Source organism: Panthera onca, chromosome E3, assembly GCF_046562875.1.
Source record: "Panthera onca isolate mPanOnc1 chromosome E3, mPanOnc1 haplotype 2, whole genome shotgun sequence".
Lineage (NCBI taxonomy): Eukaryota > Metazoa > Chordata > Mammalia > Carnivora > Felidae > Panthera > Panthera onca.
The window spans coordinates 11,081,069-11,104,658 of record NC_138354.1 but is presented as its reverse complement, the minus strand read 5'-3'; the positions used below and the strand labels follow the sequence as shown (position 1 = coordinate 11,104,658).

The window sequence follows — 23,590 nt, the reverse complement described above, 5'->3', positions numbered from 1 at the left end:
GGTGACATCAGGCTGCCGTGGAGGCTCTGGCCTGCTCGCCTTCAAAAGACCTCTCACTGGGGGCGCCTGGGTGGCTCAGTCGGGTAAGCGCCTGACTCAGGATTTCGGCTCAGGTCATGAGCTCGCGGTTCGTGAGCTCGAGCCCCGCGTCGGGCTCTGTGCTGACAGCGTGGAGCCTGCTTGGGATTCTCTCTCTCTCTCTCTCTCTCTCTCTCTCTCTCTGCCCCTCCCGTGCTTGTACCGTGTTGGTCTCTCTCAGGATAAATAAATAAACTTAGAAAAGAATTTTAAAAATAAAATAAAATGACTCTCATTGTCCTACAGGCCTTGGAAGTGACCACCCCAACCGGCTCCGGGTGGGCCCACAACTCAAGGATTGGCCCCACAGCCAAGCCCGTTCTCCAGAAGAGGGGCGCTTTTCTTCCTCCTGTGACAATATTATTATCATTATTTTCAAGAGGTGAGCCACTCTCATGGCTCCCCCATAGAATGACATTCAGTGAAAAAGAACGAAAAGGCATTAGATACCTTTTTTCCCCCCTGATTTTATTTTTAAGTAATCGCTACGCCCAGTGTGGGGCTTGAACTCACAACCCTAAACTCAAGAGTCTCACGCTCTTCCTACTGAGCCAGCCAGGCACCCTGGTATTAAATACCTTTTGGACGTTTATCAAATGTTCGTTTATTTTGAGAGGGAGGGAGAGAGAGAGCGAGAGAGCGAGAGAGCATGTGCACGTGGGGGAGGGGCAGAGAGAGAGGGAGAGAGAGGATCCCAAGCAGGCTCCACACTATCAGCAAAGAGCCTGACGCGGGACTCGAACTCACGAACCGCGAGATCACGACCTGAGCCGAAATCAAGAGTCGGATGCTTCACCGACCGAACCCCCCAGGCGCCCCCTAAATATGTCTCAGTCCCACCCTGTCAGCATCTGCCCCTTTATTCCCACCTTCCCTCGGAACTGGATTTTTAACTGGTTCCATGGCCTTCCAGACAGGATGCTGCTGCCTCCGACCCGATCCAAATGCTGCCACCCTCCCCCGATGGCAAGCGCTCCGCCAGGCAGCGTGACAGCTGGAAAGGGGGTCCGTAGCAGCCCGTGGAGTTTACTGAGCATAAGAGGGGGAAAGGGCTCCCCCAGATGGCCTGGCCTAAAAGCCCAGAGGCAGCGGAGCCTGCTGCCTTCCGTGTGGGGTGGCAAGTCCATTAGGGGCTCCTGGCCGGCAGGCAAATGGATGCGAGTGACTGAGTCCTGCTACCTGCCCCTCCCTCCCCAAACAAACATCTTCGGCGACACCCATCACAGAAATCACTGAGCACACCGAGCAGCGCCCCCGGCTCATCGCAAAGGCACAGAGGTGCAGAAAGCGGGCCAGGCTGGCCACAGAGGCAGAAGAAAACAGGTTGCCTCTGGGGTGACTGGGCCCAGACGAACTCCTAGCAACCTTCCTGGGCCATTAGAGCGCATTCTGTTGACCTTTCCCGGGGAGGGTGCCGCCCTCGGCACTAATGTGTCCCCGGCCCCGGGCGCTCTGGCCATTAGGGCTCCCGAGCAGAGCAAACCACCTGGCCCTGGTCTACCAGCTCGGAGGCTGGTCGGGGCTAGGGCTGGCCTCTGAGCCCCTTCTGGGGAGCAGCGGGGTTCCTGTGGTTCCCGCTCCCCCTGGCACGTGGGGGCTCCGTCTCTCATGGTCTCTGAACAGCGTCCGAGGGGAGATTGCCCCCGGCCGTGTGCTCTGTGTCTTCAACGAGGTTGAAGTTCCTAGTCTAAATCACTTTATGCTCACGACAGAATTACTGCAAAGGGAAACAGTTCCAAAAACTGAACCTACATCTGACCTGAAGGTTTGAGCAGAATCCTTCAGGAACATTCCTCTTCAGGTGGTAAGACAAACATCCACGGGACAAAGGCAGGGGACTCAGAGGGAACACGGAGCTGGGCTCCCGGCTGCTCCCCGACTTGGCTGCGTCTGCCAGGTCGTTTGTGGCACCAAGAGGTCAGCTCCCCCAGACACCGTCCTGGGGCCCAGGGCCCATCTGCCAGCCTGTGCGCCCCAACCCAACCCGGTCCTGACCCGAGGGGCACAGGGCGAGGGGCGGTGCTGCCTGCACACAGAGCCCCAAGTTCGGGTCGCAGCCCCTGCTTCTGAGTGGCCATGAGACGGGGCAGCCCCCTTGACCCCTGAAGTCAGTGAGCCCGGCTGCAGGCTGGTGGGGGTTGGGGGGGGCTTCAGGGGGTCCTGAGGCCGAGGGAGAACAGCAAGGTGCCCAGCACGCTGGAGAGCTATCCCCTCAGGCAGGCAGCGACGCTGGCCTGGAAGGCCACACTGCCGGATGGGTGGGGCACGTGCCCCAGTGGCCTGTTCCCATGCCCACGGTGCCGCCATACAGGTCGGAGGGTCCCGTAAAGACCTGGACGGTGAGTCCCCACCTCTCCCCACCGCTGGGGACCTCCAGCTCCAGCCCCGGGCCCTCCCAGAGGGCGGCACGGAGAAGAGACCACTGTCTCCAAGTCAGACACATCGGAGTCTGAATCCGGGCCCTGCTGCTTCCTGGATGAGCGGCCCTGAAGACGTCACTGACCCTCCCTGAGCTCTGAGTGTCAGTGGGCGGCAGGAAAACCTCCCGGAAAGCTTCCGGAAGGAGAGGGTTTTGAATCGGGTGGCTCTGCGGTCACTCCCTGGGCCTTCGCACTGTCGGGGAAGGCCGGGCTCTGGGAGCCCAACAGCAACAGACTCAGTGCCATTGTAGGAGCTACAAATAAGGCTTTACTGGTTTTCCTCCCTTCTTGGAATGCTTTTATTTTCTTTTTAATATGTTTATTTATTTTGAAAGAGAGAGCACGAGCAGGGGAGGGGCAGAGAGAGAGGGAGACAGAGAATCCCAAGCAGGCTCCGTGCTGTCGACACAGAGCCCGATGCAGGGCTCGATCTCACGAACCATGAGATCATGACCTGAGCTGAAATCAAGAGTCGGACGCTTAACCGACGGAGCCACCCAGACGCCCCGACCTTCTTGGAATACTTTTAAAATGATAGAACAGTCCCCCCCCCCCCCCCCACCGAAGATTAGTAAGAAAACACAGTTTTTAAAATAAAAGTCGCCTGTAATTTAAAAGACAGTGAATGCTGGGGTGCCTGGCTGACTGTACAGAGCCTGCTTGGGATTCTCTGTCTCTCCTCTCTGCCCTTTCCTCACACACACACTCTCTCTCAAAAATAAGTAAACGTTTAAAAAAAAGAAGCGAGTGCAACTGAACAGACTAGAGTGAGGTCCGACTGCCAATAAGAGGCTGATCTGATCTTGAAGGAATCCAGCCCCGCTGACCCCAAACCCGGTTCCTGCCATGGCCCTCCCCAGAGCCCAGCCCGACACAGAGCACGGGAGGGGCCGGACCCCCAGCACCACCCTCCACAGTGCTCTCCTTCGCCGGCCCTCCCGAACCTGCAAACACGTAGGGCTCGGAACACGTGCCAGGGGAGGACGACGGTCTGGCAGCCATCAGGGGGACAGCCCGGGCGTCCCCTCCCCAACCACGCGGGTGCCCCACTTGCTGAGTACGGAGTCCGCGGAGGCGGCTCCGGTCTGAACAGCAGGTGGCCCCGGGCCCCGGAAGCCTGCTGATTCCAGCTCCCCAACGGATGCCAGAGCCCAGCCATTTTTCGCTGGTACGGCGATCAGATTTGCAGTCTTACCTCGTGGCGGACCGTCACTCCGATGTGGAGGACAGGAGGGCAGGTGGGGAGTCACGCCGGTCATACATGCAACACCCGGCTGCTCTACCGCGTCCCCAGCTTCCCCTCGGAGTGAAGGCAAGCGGGGCCTCTACCTTATCGATGCTCGCATCACCTGGCCTGCCACCCGCTGGCCACAACCGGCTGTCCACTCCTCCCACGTCACGGGAATCCCAGGCTCAGGGGAACAGGCGCGTGAGCAGTGAGCAGCCTGCAGACAGCTCTGGTGCACAACCATTTGTTCCCAACCAACATCAAGCCTCAATCCTGCCCTGTCTTCTTAGAGACTGCATACATGGTTTTTATAAAGGGGTCAGGGCCTGCCGAGGTCACAGGGGGCCAGAACGGTGGGCAGCCAAGGGAAAGAGCCCCTAAAATGCTCAAGTGCCTCCAAACGTTTTGCAGGGGGATCTGGATGGGCAAATCCTCATTATTTGATTTAAGTTATAAATTCCTTTTGCATTTTTACATGTCGTTTCAAAAAATGCTTTACACAATTTCAAAACCTATTATTTTTTTTAATTTTTAAAAAATGTTTGTTTTTGAGAGAGAGAAAGCATGAGCAGAAGAGGGGCAGAGAGAGAATCTTAAGCAGGTTCCACACCCACTGTGGAGCCCGCCCGACATGGGGCTCGATCCCATGACCCTGGGATCATGACCTGAACCGAAATCAAGAGTCGGATGCTCGGCTGACTGAGCCACCCGGGCGCCCCTCACAACACATGATTAAAATCCAACGTTCACAGAAAATACTTTAAGCCGAGCACGCACACACACACACGTGCATACACACACGCTTTCTATGCAGAGCCTGCTGTTTCCGGAAGGGAACATAAGAAACCAGTGCCAGCGGCTGCCTCCGTTATAAGAGATTGGGGGGGGGGGGGGGGGGAGGGAGAGAGTCTCATATTTATAATACCTCTTGCACCATGTACGTTTGTGCTGTTCTCAAAAATACCAACAGCTTTTTCTGTTTTCAGGAGAACTTAGTAAACAACACTGAGATAAACTACAATTTAAGAGAGAACCTTTCTCCCCTTTAATTTTGAAACGAGCCTTTTTTGTGTAATTGCATCCTCCCCCTAAGAAAAACTTATTTTTTTCACTCTGCCGGCTGTGGTTAAGGCACTCTGACTATGAAACAGCCCGCTTTCCTCCGAATTCGCTGTCAAACTTTCCTCTGCACAGGCCTCTGGGGACGGCCCCCCGCACAGCACCTTCTTCGTCTCGAATCTCCCCCTCGTGGGGCCCGGCCTGTGCCCACTTCTCTCCCAGGCACTGGCGCGTCGTCTCCCCGCTCCACGTGCCCACGGCCAGCCTCCCACGAGGCTTCTCCCAGGGCACCGCGGGACCGGAAGCCTCTGCCGGGCGGGCCGCTCACTCGACGGGCCCCAGGACGGAGCCGAGGGCAGCGAGGAGCTGGAGCCGGGCGCCGCTCGGGCTCCTCACCACGGCGCGGCCTCCCCTGAAGCCTCGGGGCGGCGGGGAGCGGGTCCCCGCGCCGCCACCCTGGGGGGGGGGGGGGGGCCTCCCTGTGGGTGTGGCCTGGGCCCGCCCGTGCAGCCTTACCCTCCACGGGAAATACTGGTCTTCCAGGCGACCGATGCCCAGGCACCCTCGGATGTTCTTGCCCCACACAAACAGCTCTCCTCTGTCTGCAAAGAAAGGAAAACGGTAGCTTGGTTGGGGCCAGGCCAAGGGCAAGTCTCCAACAGGGGGAAGGGTCATGAGAACAGGCTTTCTAGGCACCCACAGGGCCCAACGTGAAATCTCAATTTCTCCCAGGCGTTCACGCTTTCCTCTGAAGGGAACAGTTTACCGCCACCAGAACACGGCCAAGCCCAGACCCGCGCTGTGTCCGTCACGTGGGAGGCTGGCACACGCGTGGGGCTCTGGCCACAAGCCCACTCTTACACACACCCCTCCTCAAATCTCAAAAGCTGAGCACCCTCAATCCCTGGTCATGCCCTGGCGGAGTGAGGAGTAGGGCGATGTATTCCTTGCCTGGGTTTCTCTCTATCTCGGGAGCATCTGGTCGAGAGCTACAAAGTGACCAGAGCCTCTCTGGGCCAGGTCTTCATCTGTGTGCTGGGAGCTGGGACACAGCAGTGACCGAACACACACACGGTCCCTGTCCTCATGGGGCTGGAGCTAGACACAAACAAATGAGCAGAACTCACTGTAAAAATGCAGGTTTACAAACTGTAAAACGTGCCGTGAAGGAGGACAGACAGGGTGCCGTGGAGGGCGGCCGGGAGACAGAACCCAGACGGGAGCTCTGGGAATGCCAACCTGCCCGACAGAGCCCCAGCCCTAGCAGGGCACCGCCCACAGCCCAGCGCTCGCTTTAGACTTCCGTACACATCAGTTTGGGGTGCTCTGTGACACAGAGAAAAGGCTTTGGTCACGGGGACTAGAAGAAAGGCTGCGGAGAAACCGGGACAACAATAATCTGGTCTGATTAAATAAAGAATCCTCTTGTTCCGAGCTGGCAGATCCCCCTGATCCGACCGTCCTCCTTGGTCCTCCGCCCTCAGATGCGATGTGTCCAACAGACCCAGTCAGTCTGGGCCCCCAAAATGTTAGCAGACCTCAGGGTAAACCCAACGCCGACTCCCAGCTGGGCCCGGGGGCAGGGCAGAAACCCAAACTCCGATGCCCCCCCCCGCTAGGGACGGTGACCCCCATGTGGAGAGTGGCCAGGTCTTGGGGGAAATCTAGACGGGGAATTCACCTCAAGGTGACCCACAATGGCCACACGGCACGACCACAAACAGAAAACAGTCGCCCGCAGGCTAACACTCCGTATGGATTTCCGGGCAGGCGACTCTGCACACAGACGCAGACGCCTGAAAACATCCTGCGAGACACATCTGCACTGCCTCCAGAATCCGTCCACACCGATGCTTACTTGCTGAAAGCAAAATAAGCTTCAAAAAACTCACGTGATTCAGGACGACCCAAACTCACCGTCCCAGCCCAGATGCTTAAAGAAAAAAAGAACATAAACCAGCCAATTCCTAACCGCGAAACGAGAAAAAGGGCTTCTAATTGCAAGGAAACCGCGAGTCTGCTTGAGAATCAACACGAAACTCAGTTCAGTCTTCCTATTCGACTAACGTGGGCAAACTGAACCAGCAGTCGCTGTGGTTCAAGAGAAGCACGCAAGCTAGAGGGCCACAGAGGAACCGGATGCTTCACGGCCTCGTAGTCTGGCAAACCTGTGCGCAAACCCCGTCTCGCCTCCCCTCAGTCACGCTCCTGCCAGCCCTCTGGGGCACTCGCGCAGACTCACCTCCACAAAACCACAGGAGGGCCGACAGATCTGCCTCTTGCCACCCCACACGACCAGTTCCTAATTACCCGCCGTGGACTCGCCAAAGCTCCGCCGGTTTCCGCCGGCATCCCCAACACGCTCGACGGTCCCTCTCCCACCACCGCCTGGGGTCCTCTTGAGAGAACTCACTTTAACGTTAACCCGACCACAAACCAAATGAACCAAAAACACAACTTTGGGATGAAGAGAAGGTACACATCATACGTCCCCAAGCCAAGCAACTCTGGATTAGCCGCTCTCTTTAATTATCCACGCGGAAACATCACCCCACTGCCTGGGGAGACAGCTAAGCTCTGCCCGTCTTTGGGGCCACACTTTGGGGCTCGGTCACTTACTGGTAAGGGCGGCAAAGTGGCTGAGGCCGCATCGGATGAGGGAGACTTGGACTTCTGGGTTGAACTCCGTCAGGCCAAAGAGGGTGGGTGGAATCATTTCTGGAAGTGCAGTTTCCACGAGGTTTGGTCCTTTCCCAAGAATTCCGTAGCCCCAGACAAAAACATGTCCTTCTCCTACATTACAGCAAAAACAACGGTCAGTAAGTCAAATCAAGTGCAGCCCGCCCTCATTAGAAATTCAGACTGTACCACCAAGACGCATTATGTCCACATGGATTTTTTTTTCCCCCTCCTTGCTTGGCAAGAACATACGGACAGATACTTAAAATAATGTTTCTTTTCTCCTCTTTCTAATTCTTGCTTGTGGCGAATGTCTAGCCGGCTAGCCCACCTCAGGATACAAATTTCCCACATCTTGAGGGTCACCTGGATGGGCCCAGTTCGTCAATCACGCAGAAGCCCCATGAGCACAGGGGAGGCCCAGAAGGATGGTTTCCCCCACACTGACACTCTACGTTTCAAACGGATCCGGAGACCAACCCAAGTACACAAAGAGCCTCTGGCCCGATTTCTGCAAGTCTTAGAAATGATTCTTTTCGTCATAAAAGTTTTTAATGCTCCTCAGCGACCCTAGACACTTAATCCCAGGGGCACAGGCCTCGGTATCCAGACCCTACGGCCCTTCTCCTATCTGCCTTTGCCTCCTGGCACAGCCTCGCTGGGAAGGCAGGGCTGAGTCTCTGGCCGAGGCTAAGGGAGCGGGAGAGACAGCTCGGCCCCTCCGGAGGTCTGCTGTAACGGGCCAGAGTGACTGTGCCCGTCGCTGTCCATCTGTCCACATCTGAATCACGACTATTACCTCCTGCCAACAAGTCAAGCTCTCCCTCTAGTAACTGAGCCCAGTCTAGCTGGACCTTCCCAGGGCCACGCTGCCCCCCCTCCCTCCCTCAGGCTAAGGTCTGTGGCTGTGACGCCAACGGACACTGACCCTTCTCCCGCCCAACCCGCTGGCCGTAGGAGGGTCTCACCATTTAACACCGCACAGCCTGTGCCACCGCACGCGGCCTGCTTCACCCTGCCCACTCCTGAGAAGGGCAAGCACCGGGGCACGTTCACCTGAAGCAGAGCAAGAACCACACTGTTAGGAAGGCAAACTCGGGAATGTTCCGTCTTGTGGACAAAGCACGGAAGTCCCGGTTTGTTCATTCAATCTACAGATACTTCCTGAACATCCAGGATAAACTAAACATCTAACTGGGCACTGGGAACTCAACAGGGAACAGGAGACTCGGGCCCTCTCTCAGAACGGAGTCTGGTGGAGAAAGCAGAAGCCGGTCAAAATTAACATGAAATTAATCTGCGCTGAGGAGAGTCCAGGGTCTCTGAACGTCGGGGAACCTGATCTAGTTTGGGGGTAGGAGCGGTCAGGGAAGCACCAGGAAGGCTTCATTTGATCCTGTGACCTGAAGGATGAGCAGAGCTAACCAGGCAAGGGGAGAGAGGACATCCCAAGGAGTGGAGACGGCACGTGCACAGGACACCTTCGGGGAGTCTGAACAAGGTCGCAGTGGCTGAGCAGACAGGGGAGGGGGGATACGGAGCATGAGCTGGCGAGGAAGGAGGCCAGATCGGCAGGCCCGTAGGCCACAGTAAGGAGCTGGTCTCTATCCTGAGCACAATGGGGAGCCAGCAAGGGTTCTGGGTAGAGAGGCGATGTCAGGGGACGTGGGAGCCAGTGGAGGACCGGGATGTGGGGGATGTGCCTGCATTCCCTGGCGGATGTACCCAACTCACAGCGCCCAGGGACGGCCGAGTGGAAATGGCAGGTGACGCTCACAGATGCGTGACCCTGAAGAACAGTGTGGGCCCAACGTGTGAGCTGGGGAGTCACTGGCACACTGCCGGTAACTGCAGCCACGGGTGCGGGTGAGACCTCTGAAGGGACCAGACACAAGGAGAGGACCTCCAACGTGTAAAGCCCGGCACAGGAGGAGCACCAGAAAACGAGGCCAAGAAGAAACAAAGAGGGAGTCGGGAGGGTACTTAGGAGTCATTAGGGGGCCCAGGGAGGAGTGTTTTAACAGACAGTCAACAGCTCATGATCAGGGTCAAATGCTGCTGCGAGGTCAAGATGGATAAAGGCTGGGATATGTTCTCCAGAGTCTTGGCTATTATGTGAGCAACATGAAGGCCCTGGTAGCCCAGTGAGAGGCTCTCTGCCAAGTGAGAAGGGTGGAAGCCAAGTGGAATGGACTGAGGAGTGAGCGGAGGGAGACAAGAAGTGAATGTGGCTCTGAGAGTTGGCCCTAGAAGTGGAGGCAAGGGTGGGTGGAGATAAGGGGTGGGGGGTGGGGGGGAGTAAAGATGGGGGAAGGGGCAGGGTGGGTAGAGATGGGGGAGGGGTGGGGGTGGTTAGAGATGGGGGAAGGGTGGGGGTGGGACAGACGGCGGCGGGGGATGAGGGGTGCAGATGGGGGAGGGGGCAGGACTGGGTGGAGACCAGGAAACCCACACAGGGCTTCTACAGACAAAGGCCACAGGGGGTCAGGGGTAAGGATGGCTGGGGAGGGACCAGTGGAGAAGGGGAGGTTGAAGCTATGGGGAAGAAGGCCCAGTAGGTGGAGCAAAGCTCCTGAGAAGGCGGGAGGAGACAGGACCCGGGGCCCAGGGCGGGAGGTGCCTTCCCCCAGCCCTGCCCCCTGCTACAGAAGGGGTGGGCCTGGCTGGAGTGTAAAGGGCTCGGCGTGGGAAACTGGGGGCACTCCCATCTGACAGCACGTGTTTTCTCTACTAATCGGGGGCCAGACACGACACGAGGGTCGGGGGTTTAGAGGATGAGGTGCTGCCCACTTAGCTCTCCAGCAGGACTTGGTGTTGGTGCCTCCACCGAGGCCGAACCCCGGAAAGACAGACCTGAAGTGCTTCAGTGGCGGCCACGAATCTTTACGGAGGTACTTTCAGATGCGGACAGCTGGAGGCTGACAACCCCTCAGTTGACTCAGAAGGAACAGGTGGCCTCACTGATCCAGAAAGCGCCTGCCTGGACGAGGCGAGGCGGTCAGAGGGTCTCTACCTGCCCGTGCTCTGGCACGACGCGCTCGGCAGACGCCGAGGAACACGCCGGCACAGGGCCTCCGGGAATACCCCGCTGCCGTCACCGACAGGACGAGGCTCGGGCCACGGTTAGAGTCGGGCCGCGGTGGGCTGCTTCCAAGACCCACGCCCCCCGCCCCCCGCCCCCGCCACGCACACCCGAGTGTAACGCTGCCCTCGTGTGGGGCTGGACCCCCCGACTGGCTTCCGACGAGCAGAGTACCAGGGAAAGCAAGGCGAGGCCACTGCCAAGACTAAATTACGAAACGCTGGCTTCTGTCTCACCGGCACTCTCTCGCCCTCTCCTTTGCCTGCTCTGATGAAGGCAGCTGCCATGTTGGGAGCTGCTACACGGAGAAGCCAGGGACCAAGGGAGCCTTGGCCGACAGTCAGTAGCTGGCTAGCCACCAGCAAGCAACTGGGGCCCCAGTCCAGCAGCCCACGAGGATCCGCACCCTGCCGACAAGCACCGGGGTGGTCCTGGGAGCAGGGCTTTCGCCCACGGAACCCTACGATGCCTGCAGCCTTTGGGGGACCAGGGCCAGAAGACCCGGCTAAGCCACCCCTGGATTCCTGACCCACAGAAACTGTGAGGTAATGAATGCGTGTTGCTTTAAACCCCTAAGTCTGGGGTTTAAACTAAGTTGGGGTTTAAACATATCGCTGATATGCAGCGATAACAATGCCACGACGCCGGACGTGTCCCCCACAGGAAGGCCGCGGGAGCCATTTTTCTCAGGACCGGTAGCAGGAAGTGCAACACTCTTCCCGAAAACAGCATTTGTTTGTCTTATAGAAACACAGAATCATTTACATGGGTACGTTTTCTTCTCTGCTTTGGCTACCAGGAAGCTCAGAACCAAACCTGCAACTGCTTCTAGCCACTGTGTCGGACCCCAGGGAACGCGTTCTCATCTTCTTCACTGGCTTTTAGTTTCTCTCCGTGCCGATCTCTTTATCAATATACATTTAAAACCCTCTGTACCTTGTCAGCAATTTGGTGGTATTAAGGAATAACGTATGTTTTTTAAATAGTCCTTATCTTTTTTTTTTTCAGTTTATTTATTTTGAGAGATAGACAGTAAGGCACAGACAGAGAGGGAAAGAGAGAATCCCAAACAGGATCCACGCCTAGCATGGAGCCCGATGCGGCACTCGACCTCACGACCTCGAGATCATGATCTGAGCCGAAATCGAGAGTCAGACGCTTAACGGACTAAGCCACTCAGGCACCCCAGTCCTTATCTTTTAGAAATATGTATGGAGACTCTTATGGATAAAACATGACGTCTGACCTGAGCCTAGGTGGCTCAGTCGGTTAAGCGTCCAACCCTGGGTTTCGCCTCAGTTCACGATCTCATGGTTTGTGGAGTTTGAGCCCCGCCTCGGGCTCTGGGCTGACGGTGCAGAGCCTGCTTGGGATTCTCGGCCTCCCTCTGCCGCACTCGCTCTCAAAAATAAATAAGTAAACTTAAAATATATACACAGACCTGGGATTTAATCCCAGGAATAATCCAGGGCAGAGGAGCAGATGGCAACAAACACTGGCCATTAGGGCATGGGGCTTTTGGCGGGGGGGGGGGGGGGGGGGGGGGGTGGAGGCGGCAGGTAATGAAACTGTTCTGGAATTAGCCCACTGCACAACCTGTGACTCCGCTAAAACCCACCAAATTCTACACTTGAAAATGGTGAATTATATGTTTTCTTCTTTTTAAATGGGCCATTAGTTGGTAATCGTTGAACACGGCTGAGAGATACATAGAGATTAATCATGCAGGGAGCTCTACTTTTGGTTCTTATTTGCAATTTCCCTTCACGTTTAAAATCCTGCCGTACTGTACTGACTGCAGGTGACTCCCTTCAGTGAGGAGGAGGGCGCGGTGACCGGAGAGGCCACGGGCAGTGGTTTCTGAAGTACCGTGAGTGTCCCACTGCTTGCGGCGAGGGGGCGGGGGACACAGGCGTCCTCATCCAGGTGCAGACTCGGGATCTGCACCCTTTTGGGGCACTCATGTTACGCTGCAATAAAAAAGCACAGGGCGACCCCACGGGAATGACATGAACAGCCTCGTACCCCTCGTGAGACGGGGTACATGGCCACACCTATCAGCCTGCTCTAGACCAGGACTATCGCATCAAAGGGTTGATAACGATGGCTTTGAACCCACGCTTTCTTTCCGGACTCCAACGAGATGGCCAAGGAGAGGCGGTCTTACAAGTGGCCAGGCCTTCACAGCCTGAAGGCCACACTTTGCTGAAGAACTTCTTATAAACACCCTTAACGCTTCGTCGTCTCCAAATCCCCCAGCCCGGCCGTAAGCGACCGCATACCTGCGTGGAGTCCGTGATGGAGGCCAGCTGCAGGTACTCGGAGTTTCCCCAACCGAAGAGGCCACCCTCAGCAGACACGGCCAGGCAGCAGTCACCGTAGGTGGCAAGCTGGACGACGTGCACCCCGGCCAGGTCTCCGCCCAGCTTGGTGGGTACGCTGGTGATATTGTAGTGACCCAGACCTAATACAGTGGGGAAGCGTTACTCTCGATTACCGACTCTCGGAACACTTTCGTAGACTTACTACACGCCAAGCACAGTTTTGAACGCTTAACAAACATCAGCTCGGAAACGAGAATCTGCCTCTGCACTGTCTGCAACTTCCTTCCCCGGGCTCACTCAGTGCAGGATAAACAACGTAACAGTCACTGTTTATTCGTAAAACCCTTGAGACAGAGTCTGATTCACGCGAGAAACCCGTGAGACAGAATACCACTACAGTGAGACCAGAAGACCCTATGACAACACACACAAAGAATTCTCAACCAGCGATCTCTAATGTACTGCTGGACTTGTGAGAAGATAAAGGACGTCTCCGAGAGTGTATCCCACCTCAACCCCCCAACATCGCCCCCCAAAATCACAGCAAACTGAAACTGGCAACCTGGCATGGCAGAGGAAAAGACAGGGCTGGCCAGAGGATATCAGGACGCATATCACTGCCAGCACTGTGATGGCGTTAAGCCCTGGGCAGACCAAGGCAAAATGCACAGCACGGACTCCCGCTTTAAACCAGGCTTCTGTAAATAAACGTTTTTTAAAAACAAAACAAAAACAAAAACACAGGGGTGCCTGGGTAGTTCAGTCCGCTGAGCGTCCGACTTCGGCTCAGGTCATGATCTCACGGTTTGTGGGTTCGAGCCCCGCTCTGGGCTCTGCAGTGACAGCTTTGAGCCTGGAGCCTGCTTCGGATTCTGTGTCTCCCTCTCTCTCTCTCTCTGCCCTTCACCCACTGGTCCCCCCCTCCTCTCTCTCTCAAAAATAAACAAACATTTTTTTAAATAAAAATAGGCCAGGCTTCCGCAAAGGGACCCAGAGCAGCATCAGAATGGCAGCACCCTTTAGCAACAGGTAAAAGCAAATCCGAATCCTCCCTGGAGGAATGCATCTCCAATTAAGGCCCTGAGAATTTCCACCAATTCAATTCAATGAAATATGAGCCCACAGTCAAAACTTACTAAACACATAAGGAAGGATGGCCCTATGAGTCAGAGAGTAAAATGAACCAACAAACTACCAACCGACGGCCTCCGGGTTTCAGACCCTGGGATTATGATGTACAAAATAAAAATAACTCTGTGTGCAATGTTTACGCAAATAAAAGCAGGAATACGAGGCTATCGAAAATGGCCAGGTACATCTGAAAAGGAAGCAATAAGAAATGAAAAAAAAGACAGTTAAAATTCAAAATCCAAACGGATGGACAAAAAGGCAAGCCACCGACTGGGAGAAAACACATACAACACTAGAACTGCAAAGAATACAGATGAGGATAAGAATTCCTAAAAATCAATAAGCGAAAGACACATAAGTCAACAAATGAGCAAAGAATACCATGTACATTTCAGAGAAGAGAAAATAAGACTGGCTTATAAACGTGTAAAACGGTGGTTACTCTCAAGCAGTTTTTCGGATAACGAAATTGAAACCTCAATGAAATACGATGTCACACCCACGAGACAGGGAAAAACTTCAAACTGGACAATACCAAGCCCTGACGAGGCAGTGAAATACCACCCTGTGGCCGGGGGTGACTTATTACGACTATTTTGGAAAAAAACCGTTTGAAAACCGCTCTAACCCACGGCCACTCAAGGCATCTTCACAAGAGCGACGAGAGCTGTGGAACACGTGACCAAGAAGACAGACAGACGGCCCCGGAAGCACTGCTTGACATGTAACAAAAAGTTGTAAACCATCCAAACATCCATCAACACGAAACTGAATAAATGGAGGTATATTCCGTGGTAGGATGTCATCCAGCTATAAAAATGGACTGCATTCAGCAAAGAAGCAGAATACAAAATCAACACAAAGAAATCAACTGCCTTTCTCTACACTAACAACGAGCAATCCAAAAAACAAAATTAAGGGGCTCCTGGGTGGGTCAGTTGGTTACGCCTCTGGCTCTTGATTTCGGCTCAGGTCATGATCCTCGGGTCACAGGATTGGGCCACACAGTCAGCACCTGGGATTCTCTCTCTCTCTTTGCCCCTCTCCTACTTGTGCACGTGCACACATGTGCATTCTCGTTCTCTCTCTCAAACAAATATTTTTTAAAAAAAGAAAAAATAATTAAAGAAGACAATTCTATTTACAGTAGCATCCAGAAGAATAAATACTCAGGAATTAACTCAACCAGCGATGTCAAAGACGTGTACAAGGAAAACTATGAAATACTGCTGACGGAAATTAAAGAAGGCATAAATATGTGAAAAGACATCTTATGGGGGCGCCTGGGTGGCTCAGTCAGTTAAGCGTCCGACTTCGGCTCAGGTCACGATCTCGCGGTCCGTGAGTTCGAGCCCCGCGTCGGGCTCTGTGCTGACCGCTCAGAGCCTGGAGCCTGTTTCAGATTCTGTGTCTCCCTCTCTCTGACCCTCCCCCATTCATACTCTGTCTCTCTCTGTCTCAAAAATAAATAAATGTTAAAAAAAAAAAAAAAAAAGACATCTTATGTTCATGGGCTAACAGATCTAATATTGTTAGGACGTCATTACTATTCAAAGTGATCTACAGACTCAATGCAATCTCTACCAAAATCCCAATAATGCTTTTTACAGAAATATTTATCCTATTATTCATACGAAATCTCAAAGGACCCTAAATAGCCAAGTGATCTTGGGACGACTCACACTTCCTGATGTCAAAGCTGCAACAGTCCAAACAGGGCGGCAGTGGCATAAAAGACAGACATAGAAACCAATGGAATAGAACAGAGAGCCCAGGAATGAGCCCTTGCGTTTATGATCATGTGATTTTTGACAAGAGTCCCAAGACCGATGGGGAAAGGGTAGCCTTTTCAACAAACGGTGCTAGGAAAACTGGATATCCACCTGTACAGGAATGAAGTTGGACGCCTACCTAACACCACGTACAAAAGTTACCTCCAAATGGATCAAAGACCTACACACAAGAGTGAAAACCATAAAGCTCTTAGGAGAAAAACAAAGGGCGAGAGCTTAACGACACCGGGTTTGACAACGACTTCTTGGAAATGACCCCAAAGGGATAGGCAACAAAAAACAGACAAACCGGACTCACTACCAACAGGGTAAGAAGGCAACCCACGGAATGGCAGAAAACATTTGCAAATCATATATCTGATAAGGGATCAATATCCAGAACATAGAGAGAACTCCTAAAACTCTACACCACCACCAACAAACAAACAAAGAAAACAAAACCCAAAACCCCAAACAACCCAATTAAAAACTGGGCAAAAGGACTGGAACACACGTTTCTCCAAAGAAGACATCCAAATGGCTGCTAAGCCCAGAAAATGATGATCAACATCACTGAACACTAAGGAAATGCAGATCAAAACCATGAGTTATCAATTCACATCCATTAGGACAGCTTCAATCAAACAAAACAAAAATTGAAAGTGGCCACCTGGGGCGCGCGGCTGGCTCGGTCAGTGGAGCGTGTGACTCTTGATCTCGGGGTTGTGAGCTCGAGGCCCACGCTGGGTGTGGGGATTACTTAAAAATAAAAATCTTTCTTTTTTTCATTCTTTTTTTTTTTTTTTTTTAAGTTTAGCTTATTCATTTTGAGAGAGAGTGAGCGAGCCAGGGAGGGGCAGAAAGAGAGGGAGAGAGAGAGAATCCCATGCAGGCTCTGCACTGCCGGCACAGAGCCCGATGCAGGGCTCGAACCCATTAACCACGAGAGCATGACCTGAGCTGAGATCAAGAGTCGGACGCTTACCCGACTGAGCCACCCAGGCGCCCCTGAAATAGGTCTCAAAAGTCTACGTCTTTATTTTTTTTTTTTAACGTTTATTTATTTTTGAGACAGAGAGAGACAGAGCATGAACAGGGGAGGGTCAGAGAGAGAGAGGGAGACACAGAATCCGAAACAGGCTCCAGGCTCTGAGCTGTCAGCACAGAGCCCGATGCGGGGCCCGAACTCACGGACCGTGAGATCATGACCTGAGCCGAAGTCGGCTGCTTAACCGACTGAGCCACCCAGGTGCCCCATCAAAAGTCTACGTCTTTAATTGGGTAGTACTCTCACAGGTGTTGATTTTATTACCACGTTTTATAATTTACATTTATGTTGCCTATCGCTATTTTATTTTTTGTATTTTTTTTAAAGATTTGTAAGTAACCTCTACACCCGACAGGAGGCTCGAACTCACAACCCTGAAGCCAGAAGTCGTATGTTCCACCGAGCCAGCCAGACGCCCCACCTGTTGTTTTTTATTAAGGTTCCCATGACACAAATTCACCACTTCCACTCTTCCGAAGTGTACAACTCAGCAGTTTTTAGTACATTCACGATGTTGTGCCACCGTCGCCTTTAATGAATTTAAGGAGATGTTCGTCACCCAGAAAGAAATCCCCTCCCCGTTAAGCAGTCATTCCTCACTTCCCCCCTCACCCTCAGCCCTGGAAGCCACTATACTTTCTGTCTCCATGGATTTGCCTCTTCTGGGCACTCCATATCAATGGAATCCCACAACATGTGAGCTTCTGTGTCTGCCTTCTTTCACTTAACAGCATGTTTTCAAGCTTCGTCCACGTTGTAGCGTGCATTAGGGCTTCGTTCCTTTTTAGGGCTGAATGATATTCCACTGTATGGATATACTACATTTGGGGGCTTGGTTGGGTTAGCCTGACTTTGGTTTGGTCTGGTCTGGAAAAGACCCAACGCAATTCGTCTCCAATCCTTCCCTGCACCGTCCCCGGGATTCCCCGTGCAGCTGAGCGGGTGAGCGGCGTGTGCGAATCCGGGTTTAGGGGGATCTGAAGTCCGAGTGTGCGACTCTGAGTTCTATGCCCTGGAAGTGCTTCCACAGGGCGCTATATACAGTCTGTATAGCACAGGACTGGCAAAAGGGTATTTGTGTAAATGACACCTGCCACGGGACGGACGTGAGAGCAGGCATTCGGGGTTGGGCCGTGGACAGAGATGAATGAGGCTGTGCTTACTTCTCCCACTGCTGGAATTTTTCCCTGGTGTGTTGGCTTTTTTTTTTTTTAATTTGTTTATCTTTTGACACCCCCCCCCCCCCTTTAAATAAAATGAATGTGTGCCATTTATCCATTCAACAGCTGATGGACATTTGGGCTGTTTCTACTTTTTGGCTGTCATAAGGAATGTTGCTGTGAACATTTGTGCACAAGTTTTTGTGTAGACAAATGTTTTCATTTCCCGTGGGTCCCCGGCTAGGGGTGGGACTGCTGGGTCAGATGGTAATTCTATGCTCAACTCTCTGAGCACCGGCCAAACTGTTTTCCACTGCAGCTGCACCATTTGACAATCCCCCCAACAATGTCTGAGGGTGCCAATTTCTCCTAAGCCTTGCCAACGCTTGTTATTTTCTGGGTGTTTTAAATAGTAACCATCCTAATACATGTGAAGTGGTATCTCATTGTGAAACCAATTTGCATTCCCCTAATGACTAATTAATGAGGATCTGTTCCACATGTTTATTGGCCATTTGTAGATCTTTGGAGAAATGCCTTCACAAAACTTTTGCCACTTTTTTTTTTTTTTTTTTTTTTTTTTTTTGGGAAAGAGCAGGGGGCAGGCAGAGAGAGAGGAAGACAGAATCCCAAGCAGGCTCTTGCGCTCGACACGGGGCTCAAACCCACGAACCATGAGACCACGACCTGAGCCGAAATCAAGGGCCAGACGCTTAACCAACTGAGCCACCCAGGTACACTATCTTTTGCCATTTTTGAATTAGGTTGTTTTATCTTGCTATTGGGTTGTAAGAGCTCTTTATATATTCTGGTCCTAGACCCTTATCAAATATACAACTTATGAATATTCCTTCCCATTCCGTGGGTTATTTTTCCACTTTCTTGGTAGCATCCTTTGATGCATAAAACTTTTTCATTTTCGTAAGCCCAATTTACCTATTTTTCCTTTTTGGCTTATGCTTCGGGGATCATATTTAAGAAATTGCTGCCTTGGGGCGCCTGGGTGGCTTAGTCGGTTAAGCGTCTGACTTCGGTTCAGGTCATGATCTCACAGCCTGAGTTCAAGCCCCACGTCGGGCTCTGTGCTGACAGCTTGGAGCCTGGAGCCTGCTTCAGATTCTGTGTCTCCGTCTCTCTCTCTGTCCCTCCCCGGCTCGTGCTCCGTCTCTCAAGAATAAATCAACATTAAAAAAAAAAAAAAAGAAATTGCTACCTAATCTGAGGTCACAAAGAGTATACCCACGTTTTCTTCTAAAAGTTTTACAGTGTTAGCTCTTAAGTGGACTTTGATCCATTTTGAGTTCAAGTTTATTTATTTATTATTTTGAGAGAGCACGCATGCATGCACACACGAGTGGAGGAGGGGCGGAGAGAGAGGGAGAGAGAGCAAGAGAGAGGACCCCAAGCAAGTTCCACACTGTCAGCACAGAGCCCGATGCAGGGCTCGAATTCACGAACCACAAGATCATGACCTAAACCAAAGTCAGATGCTTAACCGACTGAGCCACCCAGGTGCCCCATTTTGAGTTCATTTTTATAGATGGTGTAAGGCAGAGGTTCAGGTTCGTTCTTTGGCGTGTATGTAACCAGTTGTCCCAGCACCGTTTGTGAAAGACTTTTCTTTCCCTCACTGAATGGTCGTAGCATTCTTGTCAAAAATAATGGATCATGTAAAGAAACTACGGTATACAGGTACAATGGAATATTACTCAGCCAGAAAAAATAATGACATCTTGCCATTTGCAACAACACGGATGGACTCGGACAGCATTATCCTAAGTGAAATAAGTCAAACAGAGAAAGACAAAGACTGTATGGTCTCATATATATGTGGAATGAATGAATGAAAGAGAAAGAAATGGTGAAGGAAAGGCAGACAAACAAGCTCATAGATACAAGAGAACAGACTGGTGGTTGCCAGAGGTGGGGGTGGGGTGTGAGCAAAGTGGGTAAAGGTAGAAACTTCCAGTTATAAAATAAGTAAGTCCTGGGGATGTAATGTACAGCATGACAACTACAGTTAATAATACTGTACTGCAGGGTGCCTGAGAGGTCTGACTCTTGATTTTTGGCTCAGGTCATGATCCCAGAGTCATGGGATTGAGTCCCACATTGGGGCTCAGCATGGAACCTGCTTAAGATTCTCTCTCCCTCTGCCCCTCCCCCACTCGTGCTCAAGTGCGCTCTCTCTCTCTCTCTCTCTCTCTCTCTCTCAAAAAATAAAAATAAAAAAGGGCACCTGGGTGGCTCAGTCGGTTGGGCATCTGACTTCAGCTCGGGTCATAATCTCACAGTCTGTGGGTTTGGGCCCCGCGTTGGGCTCTGTGCTGACAGCTCGGAGCCTGGAGCCTGCTTTGGATTCTGTGTCTCCCTCTCTCTCTGCCCCTCCCCTGTTCATGCTCTGTCTCTCTCTGTCTCAAAAATAAATAAACATTAAAAAAAAAAAATTAAAAAAAAAAAAAGAAATAACTCTTAAATGTGAATGCCCTCCCTTCAGACAAATACCAAAACAAGAAAAGGATTAGATAAGCAGGGTTAATACCTCCCGCCCTTAATCACGTTCTCGTCAAAACAGTTAAATCGAGCTCCCTTTAGATGGCATTTGTGCAGCTGTTTGTTGAGCAGTGGCCGTAACCCTGTCCCCAACCCTTCATGGGTTGTTCACCGTGGGAGCTGGGGGTGAGGGGAAGGAGACAGAAGAGTCTAAGGAAGGGGGGGTTCTGGCCCACGAGAGCCCTACAGCCCACAGCCCCCGGGGCGCCACCCCGGGGTGGGGGTAGGTCACCCACCTGTTTGCCCGTCAGCACCCCAGCCACACGAGTACACCTCTCCTTTATCTGTCAGGAACAGGCTATGGTCCTGGCCACAGACGACCTACCGGACAAACAGAGAGGAGGCCGATGAGAAGAAATCCACGGAGGCGCAGGATCCCGGTGGACGGACCCACAGCTTGCCACGAGCCCTACAGCAGCGAGCGAGACGGCCGGGTCCGGCAGGCTGCCCCGCTCGGCCTCCGCATCTTACTCATCCCCAGTCCGCCTCAGCCTAGCGTTTGCGTCCCGCTCCCCGAAACTGCTCCTGCTACAGCCAAGTGCCGGACGTACCGAGGAGACCTCCCCTCCGCCCCACCCCTGGGGAACCTCTCCCTTCTCCGTAAGCCTTTCTTTCCCCCCTTCTGCTCCTCTGCCTCTCTCTTTGGCTCTAGCTCACCATCTGCCCTTCTGAGCCCTCAGGCTGCACCTCCTTCTGCCATGAAACCTCTCCTACCACCCAGCCCCGGTCTATCTGATACACCTGCTCTCCCTCCCACTCCACCCCTGGCAGACTTAACAGACCTCCTGCGCTCAGAGCCCTTCGTGTACGCACCCGCTTATGTATCTAAGGATTTTTCATAAGTACTTACCACGTGCCAGGCACTGCACCAGGGATGGAAATAAAATGGTGGGCCAGATGCAGCCAGCCTGGGACACACACAGAGCGCTGTGGGACACTGTGACACAGCTAGCCTCACTTGTCTCTGCCCCCTAGAGGGTTACCCCCAAACCTTATTACACTCTGTACCCCCATAACCTAGCGTAAATCAACACTCTCCTGACCTACAGGAGGCAGCCAAGACTTTTTACTAGAATAATTCACCAATTCAGAAAACTGCCCTAACCGAGTTGCCGTCACCCCACCCAGCTTTCACCCCTGCAAAAGCACCCCCGGGGGCTGGCTGAGTGGCTCTCAGCACGTGTCCCTTACCTGAACCACCTGACCTTCGAAGTCCTGCAGTCTAGTGACTCTGTGACTTTCGCTGCAGCCAGAAGCAATTTGGGGAGAAACAAAAGATACGGTCACGGCAAGCACTGTGTGGTCCTGCCCCCTCTTGTCACCCCTGATGGCTGCCCCCCACAGGCACACAGTAACTATTAGGGAAATTCTCAAGGTCAAATGTAAGGCAGGGGTAGGCCTAAGCATGAAAGTAAAACAAAACAAAACAACATCCCTTCGGTGTTTTTTTTTTTTTTTTAAGTAGGCTCCACACCCAATGTGGGCCTGGAACTCACCACGACCTTGCGATCAAGAGTCACACACTCTACTGACTGAGCCAGCCAGGGGTCCCCCCTTTGGCAATTTTAATACGATGTCAGAGATGAGACTGGAATTTAGACCCAACAGTATAATGTGAGGAAGGAGAGGGGAATTCTTTTAAAGACTAAAACAAACAAGGGGCTCCCGGGTGGCTCAGTTGGTTGAGCGTCCGACTTCGGCTCAGGTCATGATCTCACAGTTCGTGGGTCTGAGACCACATTGGGCTTGCTGCCGTCAGCGTGGAGCCCACTTTGAATCCTCGGTTCCCCTCTCTCTCTCTGCCTCTACTCTGCTCATGCTCTCTAAAAAATAAGCAACATTTAAAAAAGTTTATGTGTTATACATATATTATATATTATATGTATTTTATATTTTATATTATATATATTTTATATATTACATACATATTTTATATATTATATATATATTATACATATAAACACATAAAGAATGGAACAGAGAGGAATTCTAATTAATTAATTTGGTAAAAATAAAAAACTAATTGGAGGGGCACCTGGGAGGCTCAGTCAGTTGAGCATCCGGCTCTTGATTTTGGCTCAGGTCATGATCTCACGGTTTGTGAGTTCAAGCCCCACATCAGGCTCTGCGCGGAGCGTAGAGGCTGCTTGGGATTGTCTCTCTCCCTCTACCCTTCTCCCCTACTTGTCACTCTCTCTCTCAAAATAAATAAATAAACTGGGGCGCCTGGGTGGCTCAGTTGAGCATCCAACTTCAGCTCAGGTCATGATCTCATGGTTCGTGGGTGTGAGCCCCGCGTCGGGCTCTGTGCTGACCGCTCAGAGCCTGGAGCCTGCTTTCGGATTCTGTGGCTCCCTCTCTCTCTGCCCCTCCCCCACTCATACTGTCTCTCTCTCTCTCTCTCTCTCTCTCTCTCTCTCTCAAAAATAAACATTGAAAAAAAAATTTTTTAATAAATAAACTTAAAAAAAAACCTAACTGGAAATAAGTTCTACACACCACAATCAACGCTAGCCCGCTCTCCCTTCCACCAAGCTAATGTCCGGAGCTCAACCCACAAGGGAACGATGGCACAGCTTTCCAGTGACTTCTCACTGCCCCTCTCAGGCGTCAGGAAGCCTGCAGTTCCCTGCTCCATGGGTCCATCACTTAGTAACCACACGAGAAACGTTAAATGCTTAACGCAACTTGGGGAAGGGCAGTCCTTTGGGGCACTCACCTGTAAATTTCACCTTCGACCACGTTTCTTCCACACTGCCCGTAAGAATTGTTTCCCATGCTGAAGACTGAAGAATACCACCACCGATTAAAACCATTCTGCAGGTTCACGGGATCCCCGCACGTCAGGACTGCAAGGCGGTCTCGGAAGTGGTCTTAGTCCAACCGCTCATCCTCACCGCCTCCTGACCTCCTTCTCTGACAACCCCAGCCCGGCAGGCACACCCACAGGCGTGCTGGGGTCTAGCCCCGCACCAACAGCCCGGGCCACCGTGACTGTCCCTTCTGCCTTCCCCCCCAGGCCCTCGTCCCACCTCTCGAGAACTCCACGTTTTGAG

General features: G+C 52.6%; 1 protein-coding gene across 3 annotated transcripts in view; it reads right to left on the bottom strand.

The window, feature by feature from the left end:
* The window catches only part of RCC1L (RCC1 like), a 34,761-nt gene that overhangs the window by 914 nt on the left and 10,257 nt on the right, over nucleotides 1-23,590 (bottom strand). The window contains exons 4-10 of one of the 3 annotated variants that reach the window (XM_078439913.2): nucleotides 23,254-23,320; nucleotides 21,726-21,777; nucleotides 20,771-20,855; nucleotides 12,829-13,010; nucleotides 8,433-8,520; nucleotides 7,405-7,578; nucleotides 5,302-5,387 (exon numbers count right to left, since the gene is read on the bottom strand). In XM_078439913.2, coding sequence (XP_078296039.1) covers nucleotides 5,302-5,387; nucleotides 7,405-7,578; nucleotides 8,433-8,520; nucleotides 12,829-13,010; nucleotides 20,771-20,855; nucleotides 21,726-21,777; nucleotides 23,254-23,320 — 734 coding nt within the window. Of the gene's footprint in view, nucleotides 1-5,301; nucleotides 5,388-7,404; nucleotides 7,579-8,432; nucleotides 8,521-12,150; nucleotides 12,517-12,828; nucleotides 13,011-20,770; nucleotides 20,856-21,725; nucleotides 21,778-23,253; nucleotides 23,321-23,590 lie in introns of those variants that run through there. The other 2 variants (XM_060649163.3, XM_060649165.3) reach the window with 2 other exon arrangements.